The 14,558-nt window shown below is 39.4% G+C and overlaps 1 protein-coding gene across 2 annotated transcripts in view; it reads left to right on the top strand.

The window, feature by feature from the left end:
- Positions 1 to 14,558, top strand: part of LOC128518256 (potassium channel subfamily T member 2) — a 110,776-nt gene that overhangs the window by 93,414 nt on the left and 2,804 nt on the right. The window contains exons 16-27 of one of the 2 annotated variants that reach the window (XM_053491265.1): positions 4 to 60; positions 2,067 to 2,219; positions 3,703 to 3,953; positions 6,220 to 6,571; positions 6,688 to 6,793; positions 6,962 to 7,134; positions 11,324 to 11,395; positions 11,516 to 11,650; positions 12,742 to 12,853; positions 12,989 to 13,090; positions 13,204 to 13,287; positions 14,214 to 14,342. In XM_053491265.1, the coding sequence (XP_053347240.1) occupies positions 4 to 60; positions 2,067 to 2,219; positions 3,703 to 3,953; positions 6,220 to 6,571; positions 6,688 to 6,793; positions 6,962 to 7,134; positions 11,324 to 11,395; positions 11,516 to 11,650; positions 12,742 to 12,853; positions 12,989 to 13,090; positions 13,204 to 13,287; positions 14,214 to 14,342 (1,726 nt within the window). The remainder of the gene's footprint in view (positions 1 to 3; positions 61 to 2,066; positions 2,220 to 3,702; positions 3,954 to 6,219; positions 6,572 to 6,687; positions 6,794 to 6,961; positions 7,135 to 11,323; positions 11,396 to 11,515; positions 11,651 to 12,741; positions 12,854 to 12,988; positions 13,091 to 13,203; positions 13,288 to 14,213; positions 14,343 to 14,558) is intronic. The other variant, XM_053491266.1, reaches the window with a different exon arrangement.

The raw sequence follows: 14,558 nt of genomic DNA, 5'->3' as shown, positions 1-14,558 counted from the left end.
CAGAACACCACCTTCAGAAACCTTCAAGCAGAGAGGAGGAGCCTTTCAGACTCTTACCAGGTCCGTAACCTGACAAAAACTACACTGATCAGCCATAACATTACAACACAAAACATTAAACCCAGTATTGTGTAGATTCACAACCTGGGCAGCTCTGGCCCCTCTGCGCATGACTCACAAGACCTCTGGGGTATGCTGTGGTCTGGCCTTTGGTGCCTGTGGGCATACTGTAGGTGAGCCTTGGGTGCCCATGATCCTGTCACCAGTTTACTGGTGTATTATTGCTTATCCATGTTAATGTTTTGTGGTGGTAATTTTATAGCTGATCGGTGTACTTCCCAGCTTAGTAAGAATCGCCATTTAGTGAAGCCAATTAAAAAAATTCTATTAGGATTTAATGGTTTCCAAGAGTCCACTCATACTCCATTCAAGATTTTCAGCATTTAATTAATTACACTTCTGTATCATAATGAAATATTTGCCACTTTTGCCTGGATAATTACAAAAGCCTCATATTAGTGCAGGAAGTCCATTAGGTCCATCAAGGCCAGACTTTTGTGATGCATATTAAAGTCACATTAAAATACATCAGCAAGATTTGATTCTCTGTGATATTAAATTGTCTAAAGAGCGCTGGATATTATTAAAACTGTTACAGCCCGTAACCTGTAATGCTTTATGCGCAGATGCTGGATGTTTTCCAAACCTTCAGATTTCTATTCTAATCACACTTTTCCACACTTTTCCAAATCAGTGATTCTCCATTATGTCATTATTTATCTTCTCAAGTGTCTGTTAAAAATTGCTTTACTTATCAGGGTACTAAGAGAAATAAACATGGATATCTGGGACGAACTAGAAACTGTGCAGAACACTAATTGTTCAAACATCAATACATTGTCCTGAGCATGTTTTTCTTAAAACTTTCCAACTGTAGAGAATTTAACTATTTTTAAACCTTTTACTAATACTAACTTTCTTTTACGTTTTGTACAGTACTTTCTACATTTCTTCCTATAAACTACCATACATGCACTAAATACATAGGACATACAGTAACATAATGAACATTTTGAGTTATTACTACTGGAACAGTAAAAAATACACTACCTGGCTTAAAAAAAAAAAGCTACATCGTCTAATATTTCATTCAGGCACACAACATGGTGGCCGTTCATGTGCAAATATGATTCCTCATGCTCTTAGAACCATTTTTTTACAATTTGAGTCCTGTGCCATCAGGGAAGAATAAAAACATAGATGTGATAACCTGTTCATTCAATATACAGCTGAGGTCAAAAGCTGACTTCATTGTATTGCCACATAACATTACTGAGTCAAGGTCTGAGCAACTGAAGAAACCCCAGATCAATAACACTGTCACCAGGGACTTGTACAGTCAGCACTATGCATGATGCGCGCATCGCTTTCTTCTTAACCTGACATGCCCATCGCTCTGCAATCTGAACACATGACCTTTTTCCGTTGCTACAAAGTCCAATCTTTAATCTCCCTAGCAAAATAAAGCCTTTTATTTTTAACAGTCTTACTAACAAGTGGTTTTCCTAAGCACATTTTCCCTGTTTAGTCCCAATACTCATCACACTGTTTGTGTATGGAAATGCTTTTACAGTACCTTCACTATTAAACTCTTTTCTACTGTTGATTTTTTTTAATGCAACTCTATCCACTCCTTTTTATAATGTACTGTACCGTTTTAACCTGATTTCAGTCATTTCAGCAATCTCCAGGATCCAGGATCTTCTGAAAAAAAAAAACTTTTTTTTTTTCGTTGGCAGTATCGTACCATTTTTGTTCACTTAATTGGATATTATGAGTTGGCTGATTTTGCCAATGTGCATTTCCTATTTTTTTTTTTTTTTTTGCCTTTATTTCCATCTGCTGCCTTGTAAAGGTTTATAAAAGGTCAAGTTAAAGGTCAACTATTAAAGTGAAATATTTTAATATTAGGATTCTATTGTGCTGTATGTTTTGTAAAGCGTATTTTAAACTGTGTTAAATATTTCATATTGTGACCAAACAAAGGCTTTTAATGTGTTCCACAGGGAGGGCGGAGCAAACTCAGCTGACCAATGGCAACGCACGTATCGCCGCTGCTCGGCCAATGAGGTGCACCACATCCGGCTGGAAGAGAGCAAGTTTTTCGGGGAGTACCAGGGCAAGAGCTTCACCTTTGCTTCATTCCATGCACACAAGAAGTGAGCTGTGTATATACACACACATTTACACACACTGCATAGACATGCATATACAGTACACTTACTTACTCAGAGTGAGTATCAGTCATCTTTTTATTCAGATTTTTGAAACACAAAAAATGTTTTTGCATCCATTCACGACCCCTTGCTTCATCCCTAGTGGTGATTAAAGGATTGTATTGATTTTTTTCTGTTTTTCTTCAGAGTTCTACTGATTTTTGTCATAAGCTGCTGTGGTGTTACACTCCTCCAGGGGTTCTCTTTCTTTTTCTAGAGATCCTATAATGTTGTTTTGCAATGCCCAATTTGCTCTGCATTGCTTTTAACCAGTACCTCATCTACAAAATTGCTGTTTTTTTCCCATCACAGTTAATAGTGAAGGCAGTTATGGAACAGCTGGGCAAACATCTGTCACCCGTGTGTCGGGTGCTATTGGGGGATAAAACAAAACAAACTTCGTCATTCCTATATGTGATAGGAATTATCAGTCATAACTTCGGATTTAAATCTAACACTTTTCTCTTTGTCCTTTTGTTGTACTCATATTTATATGTTTATTTTTTATTTTTGTTGTTTGTTTGGTTACTGTATAAAATGTTGTATAGCTACAGTCTTATACTATATATTTATTATACTATATATATTTTCTTATGAAGATAATAAGTTACCAAGAACACCACAAAGGGTTACTTTCTCTGTCCAGAATATGTATGCAGCCACACTACTGTCAAGGACAATGATTTAACACTGTCTGACCGATCAGAATTGAGAATTCAAGAAGCACTGTGGTTTGAAAGGAGAGGCAAATGTTGTTGTTAGTCTTTCGGCTGCTCCCAGCAAGGGGTCACCACAGTGGAATATCCAGTCCACACAACTGCTTGGCACAGGTTTTACGCCAGGTGCCCTTCCTGACGCAACCCCTTACCGGGCTTGGGACCGGCACTGCATCCAGTGGCTGGGGGTTTGGGCACTGGCTGGGAATCGAACCCAGGCCTTTCTCATGGCCCCTTTTGAAAGGATAGGCAAATATGGTGTATAAAAACTGAGCAGGTGACCAGGGGTTGAGGGTTCGAATCTTGCACCAGTCTGTGTGCATGGAGTTTGCATCATCTACCTGTACTTTCCACTGAGTACTTCAGTTACCTGCAACAGTGCAAAACCATGCCGGTGGGCTAATCGGTGCTTCCAATTAGGTGTGTTTGTGTATGTGTATGTGTGTTTGCTTGAGCGTTGCAATTGCTCAACACCCCTACATGGTGTACCCTGTATAGTAACATGGGATGCGCTTCAGGCCCCTGCAACTTCATACAGGATAATGTCTGCTGTATAAATAATGGATTGATAGAAGGCTTGGCAGAAGTAATTAGCCCTATTTTGTTACTTTAATAACAGCAAGGAGTTTCGTCTCAATATTAATTCTCAATTCATGCACAATGTCCACAAGCCTCAGTATGTGGTTTTTGTTTGTTGTGTGTATTGACAGATACGGCGTGTGCCTTATTGCAGTACGGAGACTAGACACGGCCAACATCCTGTTGAACCCTGGGCCGTGCCATATAATGGGCGCTTCAGACATCTGCTTCTACATCAACATCTCCAAAGAGGAGAACTCAGCCTTCGTGCGGGGCCACAGAGAACCCACCAGGGGCTCCGGGGACAGCTCCAGAGGCGTCCCACAAACCATCTACCACGGACTCACACGTCTGCCTGTCCACAGCATCATTGCAAGCATGGGTCAGTTATGGGTTAATAATTATGTGAACATAAGGTATTTGTAGAACCTGATCTGCTCCCAGAGTCAAGCATGATGTGTAATGAGTTTTTTTTTTTTTTTTTTTTTTTTAGTAGCTACTTGAGTTTGTTAGGTAGTGATGTCATGAGGCCAGTTTAATCTACCCACTGGGATGCAGTTCTTAAGCATCCACCTAAAATGTTGTATTTCACAAGTAATTTCGACATGATCTGAGAACGTTCCACAGAGGAGAAAGAGAAGGACCTCCATTATTTGCACACTCACGCAAATCCAGTGCAAAAGCCATTGAAAGCATTTCAGTCATATCGTGCACAACATTTTTACCATTTATGTCATTCCTTCATCGTCTTCTCTTCCAAATTGACTGCAACCGAGGAAATGCTGCGTGAAGGTGGGAGCAAAAACATGTAGAGAGATTACTTTAAAATCTTACCATTTTGTCTTTAAGAAGCTACAAAGATGGATAGTCTAATAATTGGTTCCAGGTTTTCATCCTGGGACATAGGCATAACGTGGTTAGTTTCTGACTGGATGCCTCAGGTTTCTTGACAGTGGCATGATGGGACTCCCAGGATGCTCATGAGTTACCTTCTGCCTCTTCCTTTTTGTTAGAGTTGCAAACCTAGACTTGGATCACGGTGTACACTCACATCTGTATGTACATCTCTAAGCTCACATATGTGAATGAGGGAAGCAGTTTGGAAATAGATGTGTCTTAAAGAAAGCCCTTACTCTCTAAGATTCCTTGGTGTTGCGTAATAGGCTGGTGGGTTATCATAAAATTATTTAGAAAAAACTCTCCTATGTTCATTTCTGGACAGTGGTCTAGAGTATGCTCCATTTGTTCTCAGGTACGGTTCGCATCAGGTGTACCAAACCGTGGACTGCTGTTTAGAATGTAACGTCATAGTGTTTAAGTTAGGTTTCCTCTTCAAAGTTAGAAAGGAAATAAACCCTTCTTCTAAAAAACAACCTGATCATCAGAGTAAGTGAATGGACCCAAAGAGCTAAAACTAGATTGGCCTCGAAAGGACTTCACAGTAAACTAAACACAGCTAAACTAAAGCAATACTCTAAACAGACTTAGTCCTGTGTGTCTTTCCTTATCTCCATGTAGAAAAGGATGGGTTTCCTTTTTGAGTCAAGGTTTCTTCCTCAGGAAGGAAAGTAAATCTGCATCTGGGCTTTGTGATAGTGTATATTGGTAAAACTACTGTACCAATAAAATTTAGTAGACAAAAATCTGCTCAACATCCTACCAAAATAACCTCTGTATTATGTTTTTTCACACATTTAAACTTTTGATATTGAACAAATAATATACAGTATATAACATTTATATAAGTATTTATTGTAATTGAAACCCACCTTGTTGTACAGCAGTGAGACGTGACATGAGAATCCACACTCCAGCTGTGGCTTTCCTACCTTGTATTAAATAGTAGCTAATACAAAAAATAATGATTAGGAAGTGAAACAGATTTCAGGGTTTTTTTTCCAACTTTTATTTCTGGACTGTAAATCTTTAAAGCTAAGCATTTTAATTGCGTAAGTTTATATTCCCTGTATAACACAAGTCATCTTGGTTCTTAGCAGTAAAAACCATCAGTGGCAACAGACACGTAAAAGACATTCTATTCGTTTACTCACGTTGAAGATTGTTCTGATCGTTCTCAGCGTGACCACAGTGACAGGAGAACAAAGCCAACAGAAATAATAAAGATGTCTCACACGTCTATTGGAACAACATCTCCACCTAGTGAAAAGGGCTGCAAATGAAAAAATCTACCATCCCAGTGACCACAGAGATGTGTGAAGAAACGGGGCAGTATGGTCACTGTAGGACTTTTGATTTTACAGAACACAATTATGAGAGTAAAAACTTAACCCCTGTTACACTAATGCACTTATCCCAGTGCTTCACTAGTGCTTGGATGCCATCAAGGTAGAAAGTTTTCTCAGTCCGCCTGGAGCCGTGATTGGACTGCCTGCTTCACATCTGAATCACCGGCCTCTCAGGAACTCCTTTAATGGGCCACATATCTAGAAATAACTTATAGCTCACTTTAGAAATGCAAACATATATCTTGGAATAAGGGAGATTTAGGGAAATAGGGATTTTGTTGGCTCCAGGATTTATACCAAAGAACTTTTGAAAAATGAATTTTGAAAAGTTCAAAACAAAACCGCCTTAGAGGTGTGATTTGCTGTAGTCTGTATTTTTCCCACTGTAATCTTATCCTCCAGGCACGGTGGCCATAGACCTCCATGACTCCAGCGACAGCAGTCCTGAAGGCTCTGGCCCAGGAGGCGTGGCTCTGAGTACAAGCAGACCTGGACGCAGCGGAACCCGCGTGGAAGTGGGTGGTGGGAACACCTTGGCCCCGCCCACTATGGGTGACTCGGGTGAGGACAGGAGGCACAGCATTGCTCCAGTGTTGGAACTTGTAGATGGTGTCCACAGCCCTACGTTTGACCTGCTGGGGGACCAGTCGGAGGACGAGGGGGGAGAGGATGGCAAAGAAGAAGAGGAGGAAGAGGAAGAGGAAGTGGCGGAGCGGGGGGAGCACAAGGGCCAATGGTGGGGAGCGCAGGGCGAGTGAGTAGGCGATGGTTTTAAACATAGGAATAAGATTAAATGTATTGAGATTGTTTCTCAGTGAAGACATGAACGTGCAAACACAGTAAAACCAATTGTGTGTGTGCTTTGAGCAGGTGGGTAAAGGGATATCCCCTGAATTCCCCATACATTGGAAGCTCTCCTGCCCTTTGCCACCTCCTCCAGGAGAAGATGCCTTTTTGCTGCCTTTGCTTGGATAAGGTGAGTCTTTTTTTTTTTTTTATTAAGATTTTAGTTAATTAATGGCAACTTCTCGAGTGACTTGATTATTCCTAGACATTAAACCAGATTTAATTGTGTTCAATTAAAGTTTTTGAATACAGCTTTTAATGTATGTTTCTTTACTCCTTTGTTCTCCCCGTGTCCCAGGCGTGTCCTCATATGCCCTATGAGGACGCTCGCTCATACGGTTTCAAGAACAAACTCATTATCGTGTCGGCTGAAAGCGCCGGTAATGGGCTTTACAACTTTATCGTGCCTCTGCGAGCATACTACAGACCCAGGAAGGAGCTAAACCCTATAGTGCTCCTGCTGGAGAGCATGTGAGTCACAACCCATGGCATCAGGGAAATGACCTCAGTGTAATTTATCTGCCAGTGGAATAAGACATCAATATTGCATTTGATGAAAAGAAAGAAAATAGAAGTGTTTGTACTGGAAATAACATTTATGCGTTTATAATTAGGTCATTTAAAAAATGCATTGTAGATATCAGTATTTCTTGATAGCATGTTTTATTTAGAGGTTAGTTTGATTTAGGTAATACTGCAAATCCCACACATTTATTCGCATATTTACACACCACACTGATTAGCTAGCTAATAAACATCATGTGTTTACTTATAAAAGTAAGTATTACTAGTTATTTTCCATGAAAATAATACATTACATTCTCGTAAAAAGTAAGATAATACTGTTTCCAATTACTATTTAAAGAGCTTGGTAGTTTTGTGCTTCCTTTTTTGCTGTGCCTTTTTTAAAAGGAAAAAGTCCCTTTTTTTAGGGTGTTTTCACATTAGGGCCCAGGATTATGGTGCGATCACCATAATTCCGCGAACTGAGCCGGAAACCGAGAATAGAAGTAGGTCGCTGTTTAGACGCAACGTCACCAGTGCCATCTCATTCTCTGACCTAGAAATCCATATCTGATAAAGTCGGAAGGCTAACGAGGGCATTGCTCTTGAAATTTCTCCCCCAAAATGACAATAATATTGAGCATAGTGTGAAATCAAACTTCCTTCCTCTTCTTTTTTTGGTGATTTTCTTAACCGTGGCTCACAAACCAAGTAGGTGAATACTGCCACCTGCTGTATCTGAGGGTGCAAGTGTACCCGAGAACGGTGCACAAAAAAACAATGTGAAGGCTGGCCAGTGCAAACGAGTCAAGAAATCAGAGGACTGAACTCTAAACCCTGCTGCTGAGAGACTTTATAGGTCATAGAATTCTAAAAATAAAATAAAAAAGTGTATAAGTCTCAATATATTACTAGTTACTAAAAAGTACAGTAGTGTTTTACATACTTTTGTAACATGTTGCTAACATCACTACCTGTTTCTGTTGCTAACCTAGCTAAATGATTTGCACACTTAACATTTTATGAGGGATTGTTATGATAAAAGCTAAAACAAAAAAACATTGCTAGTATGTTGAATTTTTTTCCTGTTCTCACCCAATAAAACTAGCATCCATTTAGTTTCCTGTGGGTATTCAAAATGTAAAGCAAACTCAAACTGATTTTTTTTTTTAAATAGCCTTGGTAACCTAGATGAGGTTAATAAATTTAAGAACATGTGAAGTTATTTTAAAGTTAGGAGTTTTATAGGGTTGTAATTGAGAAGCTTTTATTAAATTGTGGCTAACATTAGTTGATGCTAGCATTTCAGTAAACACTCTTACATTATTAAGTCTTGCCACTGTTTAAACTGTATGAATGTGTTTGACCTGTGTGTACATGTGTGTGTTAATGGTCCAGCTGAAATCCACTTCAGATAATGCAAACTGCTTCAATTATTTCACCATTAATGTAAACAAGCTACTTCCAAGCCCAGCTGCACCATAGAACAGCAGAGCTGAGCATAAAACCAGGAAGGGTTTCCCTTATATGAGATCACTGTAGTGTCTAATATGGACAATTAAATATAGTCATTTTTTTTTTTGTTGGTACAATTAGTTCCCATACTTCTTCACAATTAAGTTCATTACTGCTAAACATGCTAATGATAGTGACATCTCAATTAGGCCTCCACAGTATAAACAAGCCTCATGGATAAGACCTGCATCCTGACTTTCCTCACCGCACCGCTTCCACTTTCCACCCGTGACCTCATGTCCGTCTCGCTGCATCAGCCCACATTAAGCATGAAACCTAATCGTCACGGTTTTACCTGTGAAGGAAAAGTGATTCGGCACACGACGGGCTTTTAATGCAATCAGACGCAATAAAGCTCTGAGTCATTCAGTTCAATGTTTCTCATTTACTGATTGTAGATAGGATTTCATAGCAAAGGCTGCAGTTGTCAGTTTGGTGAATCTGATCAGAGACATTGGGGAAAAGACGTCAGGTGGTCGTTTAAGTCACCTCACGCTGAAGATAATCAGCTTTCGCTTATTTTATTACTTTTTTAATCTCGTTGTTCGGCGAGTCTGGAGAAACTGAGCTCTAATTAGATTTAAAGAAAAGATATAACTATATAAGGCCATATCTGTTCCTCAAAACTACCTTGAGCATTTTATGTCTTAAAGTATTGTTTTGTTTGTAGTTTTGTTCTTGGGTATATGCCTTCCTGAGGCAGTAAATTTCTTTTTAGAAAAGGTGCATAATTTCTTCTTTTTAACCTGAATGTAGCCAAAATCAGACCAATTATGTTTATTGTCAGAAATTTACTTCTATAGTTTTGCTAAGATTCTTTTTTTCTTTTCAAATGCTTTTATCTACTTTTACTACTTTGTACGTTTGGAAAATCATATCCTGGATTTATTGAAGGTCACATGTTATACAGTACTACTTTTTAACAAATTGACATAGGACTTATGGATTCCCAAAATAGTTCATTTAAAGTTCTAGCAGTTTACCGGCTCAGAACATACCTGTAAACATGTTTGCACTGTCAGTAGCTTTAATGTAAATGAGCTACTGCCCTGCCACAACCCATTGCCCCTTTGAAAAAGTTCATTTTTCTATCCTGTTACAGTACTTGCTTGAAAAAGGGGGGGGGGGGGATTACTTATAGGTTTCAGTAGTAACCAATCTATTGGGTATGGAATGCTGGTTTGTGCTGAAACCCTTAATATAACATCCTAACGTAGATGGCTCAAATTCATGCAAGAGGCACACAGATAGCATTAATAGATAAACATTAAGTACCTTGCTTGCTAATGTAGCTAACCTATGATTCTTTCGCTTTTAAGAAACACTTGGGGTTCTATCCCTGTTATATCAGTTGCATTTCAACAGTGCTACAGTGAGACTGTCTGAATATTAAAGAACCTTTCCATTTTAAACCCACACGGGAATAAAACCTTGCCGTATGTACAGTAATTTTAACCTATGATGTTAAAACAATGTAAAGTGAGCACACCAGTCTGTACTTGTGTATATATAAAGGCTGTTTACTGTATATATTTGGATATTTATTTGAGTAAAGTACTTCTGAGTAGAAATGCCACAAAGGACATTTATTAAGGCTCATGTGAAAAACTCAATCATGCACAAAACCTGATATTTTTGGTCATTTGTGGAAAGTATGTTGAACTTGGCAACATGATCTTCAATTTGGTCACAATGGTAGCTTGTGATGGGCGGCACAGTGGTGTAGTGGTTAGTCTCCTTGCACCTCCAGGGTTTGGGTTCGATTCCCGACCAGGCTCGAGTCCCGTCTCTGTGTGCATGGAGTTTAAATGTTCTCCCCATGTTTGGTGGGTTTCCTCCCCAAAGACATGTGGGTTAGATTAATTGATGTTCCCAAATTGCTCATAGCGTGTGAGTGTGTGTATGTGTGTGCCCTGTGATGGATTGGCATCCTGTCCAGGGTGTACTCTGCCTCGTGCCCTAAGTCTCCTGGGATAGGCTCCAGGCCCCTTGCGACCTTGAATACCGGACAAAGCGGCATAGATGATGGGTGATAAGTGGGTAGCTTGTGATTGCACACTGAGGTAGGATCAATCTTTGGACTAGTATAAAATTTTGAGGAATACTTAAATTGTTCATTGTTAAGCCAACATGATCAGAGTTGTAGGCTGGATTGTGGTAACTCGGCTTGCTCACCCAGCATTGTTATACTTGGCAATCCAGACCAGGATAAAACACGTACTAAAAGTGAGCCTGTGTCTCGTCCAGTTTTCAAAAAGCCTTCAAAAGTAAACAGGCTGAGCACACACCATCATCCAATCAAAGTACAATTTATATGCTATCTCTGTGAAATCAAATCCCAGCAATGGCCAAATAATAAAAACAGAGGTTGAGCTATTGGGGGAAAAGTAAATTGGAAAAAAAAAGTAGTTTGAGTAAAAGAAAAACATATACAGATCAAACTTTATAATATTGTACTGTATATACTCTTACTGTATATACAATACAGAGGAGAAAACTGATTTCTTTTTTTAAATCTTAGTAGGTTTAATCTCACCAAACATGGCTGTCTAACCGACCGCTTCGAGTTGTCTCTCAGCAGGTATAGATCAAACCAGCCAGACTAATGAGTTATACTTTTTTACTTCATGTTTGTTATCAGACCTGAAGCAGATTTCCTCGAGGCTATCTGCTGGTTCCCCATGGTCTTCTACACTGTGGGATCTATCGATAAGTAAGACAAGCCTCAGGCATTTTCTTTACTCTATCCACTTCTTCTCTTTAATACGAAATTTGTTATTCCGTTACTGACTATAAAATGTGCTTGTGTGTATGTGTGTGTGTGTGTGTGCAGTCTGGACAGTCTTTTGCGCTGCGGCGTGACATTCGCAGACACCATGGTGGTGGTAGATAAGGAGAGCTCGATGATCGCCGAGGAGGACTACATGGCCGATGCTAAAACCATCGTCAACGTACAGACTCTTTTCAGGTGCTGGTTATAAACGATGTGTATGAATGATCACCTCTTTATCTCTTGATGTGGGCAAAAAATGTACCCGGAAATGAGTATAAGCACATTTGGCTAATATGTGTGACTCATAGATGTGACACCATGACCTGCAGATATCTGGTGTAATCCCTCTTTAATAATTGAGCAGCATGCAGGATGTTATTACAGCCCTCAGACAGAAACGCTTTTATCCCGAGAGCCGTGAGCACTTTGGCTTTACCTGTTTTGCACATCATAATTTCCACAAAGCAAGTAGATGTATTAGTTAGCTAAGACTAAGTAGCCACTAGCTCATATACTGTTTTGTCTGTTGCAGACATGTTTTTGGTATTTGCCAATATCAACATTGATTTCGATATCGATACCGAAATGAGTAACAACTCCAGGGTTGGAGTCGCACTTGCTTGTGCGTTGAGCTTGCATGTTCTCTCTGTGCTTGGTAGGTTTGCAAAACTGACACCAAAAGTGGTGGCTCAAAGGGGCTAAGGCTCTGAGTTACTGACCGGAAGATCAGTGGTTTGATCCCCAGTTCCATCAGGTTGCCGCTGTTGGGCCCTTGAGCAAAGCCCTACCTGCTCCATGGGCGCTGTATCATGGCTGACCCTGCGCTCTGACCCCAGTTACGCTGGAATTTGCGAAAAAGAATTTCACTGTGCTGTATAGTTTATTTGACAAATAAAGGCTTTAAGTAAATTGAGACCTTCTACTTTTACTTAAGTAATATTTTACCGAGGAAATATTTATTTCTATCCAAGTAAAGGATTTGTGTACGTTGCCCTCCTCTATGAATAAAAAGGAGAAATAATGTAGGTATGAATTGGTCATTGGCTTAGAAATATGGAGAAAACTGGATCTGGGTCACCTGGATGTCTGGAGGCACACGGTGGGACTAGATCCAAAGCTTCAAATTTAAAATCCATCTAAAATTCCGAGACTGAGATAACGGCACATAGCAACAGTTGCTAAGCAGTGTAGAGGGCTTGAGGTTTTTTTTCCCCTTTCTTTTTGGCTAACCAGTTTTTTACTGGACATTTAAGCAACCTAAGTAAATAAAATCTTTTACCCCACAGGCTTTTCCCAGCTCTCAGCATAATCACAGAACTCACGCACCCAGCCAACATGCGCTTTATGCAGTTCAGAGTGAAAGACCACTACTCACTCGCCCTCTCCAAACTAGAGAAGGTTAGTCTCGTCTCACCACTCGCCGCTACAGCTGTGTGAACTCAAAGCCTCAACATCATGCCACACTAGTAGTGTGTGTGTTTTGGCAATCGCTGTAAGCTAACCGGGGTGTGATTTGTGTCCCCTGCTCTGCAGAAGGAGCGAGAGCGTGGCTCCAACCTGGTCTTCATGTTCCGCTTGCCCTTCGCCGCTGGGAAGGTGTTCAGTGTCAGCATGCTGGACACGCTGCTGTATCAGGTAACAGGCGAGCTGGTAATCCACACTCACGTGTTCATGTGATGAGCTCAGAGCAGAAAGTGATATACACTGGATAATGAAGTGTTCTCTGTCGTTTGTTATGTGTGTGTAAGTCCTTTGTGAAGGACTACATGATCTCCATCACCAGATTACTGCTGGGATTGGACTCCATGCCTGGCTCAGGCTTCCTGTGTGCAGTGAGTGTGAACATCAGCACAATCATCATCATCAGCAGCATCATCATAATGGTCACAATAATTACAATAATGATGACTATGATAACCATTATATGATTATAATTGTCATCATTATAGGTCTATGATGACAATTATGACAATGATAACTGTTATTGTAATAAGTATGATGACTGTAATTATAATGCCTATGGTCACAATAAGGACTATGGTGATGGTTATGATTATAATGATGATGATGAGGATGATGATAAAAACTATGATGATAATAATGAATAGGATGACTATATTAAAGATATTGGAAATTATGACTATAATTGTCAATAATGACAATAATGAGAATGTTATGATAACTATAATTATAAAGATGGATCAATAGATATGTTGATGAGTGATTACAATGACAAAGATGATGATTGATTATAATGATAATGACTGTATAATGACTAATAATCATAATGATGTCTGTGAAGATGACTGATATCATAATGACTATGACAATCATGTTAATTCTGCTAATAGCTATGACAGTTATAATTATGATGATAAGGATAATGACTGTGATGATGACTTTGAATATAATGACAATGATGTAGATAATGGATATGACCACAATAATGATGATGACTATGGTAATAATGACTATGATGACGATCATGACAATGAGGAAGACTGTGATTCTGAGAACTGTAATCATGATAAAGACTATAATGAAGATAATGGATATGATGATTTATCATAGTGACTATGTTATGCTATGTAATAATGACTGATAATCAAAATAATGACTATGAAGATGACTGACATTATAATGACTGTGATGGTCATGTTAATGCTGCTAATGACTATGACAGTGATGATTATGATGGCTGTAATTATAATGATTATGGTGATGACGATAATGACTGTGATGATGATAATGCTCTTAGATGAAAATCACAGAGGAGGACTTGTGGATTCGCACTTATGGCCGGCTGTACCAGAAGCTCTGCTCGTCCACAGGAGACATTCCTATCGGCATCTACCGCACAGAGGCTCATAAACTCCCCGTGTCTGAGGTGCACAAACCTGCAGCAACACACAAAACCACACCACAATCCGGCACAACACGATGTCAAGATAGTCACAGTTATGTTCTACTTTAGTTTATGTATTTCATTTTATATCCCAGCATTCAGAAAGCACTAACACAAATCCCAATGATATTTACGCAGTTGACAAATATGGGGAAACCAGTCTATATGTTAATATTACCCTTGATTTTGGTTCTATTT

The sequence above is a fragment of the Clarias gariepinus genome, chromosome 3, assembly GCF_024256425.1.
Source record: "Clarias gariepinus isolate MV-2021 ecotype Netherlands chromosome 3, CGAR_prim_01v2, whole genome shotgun sequence".
Taxonomy (NCBI): Eukaryota; Metazoa; Chordata; class Actinopteri; order Siluriformes; family Clariidae; genus Clarias; species Clarias gariepinus.
This window is presented reverse-complemented; position numbering and strand designations above follow the sequence as displayed.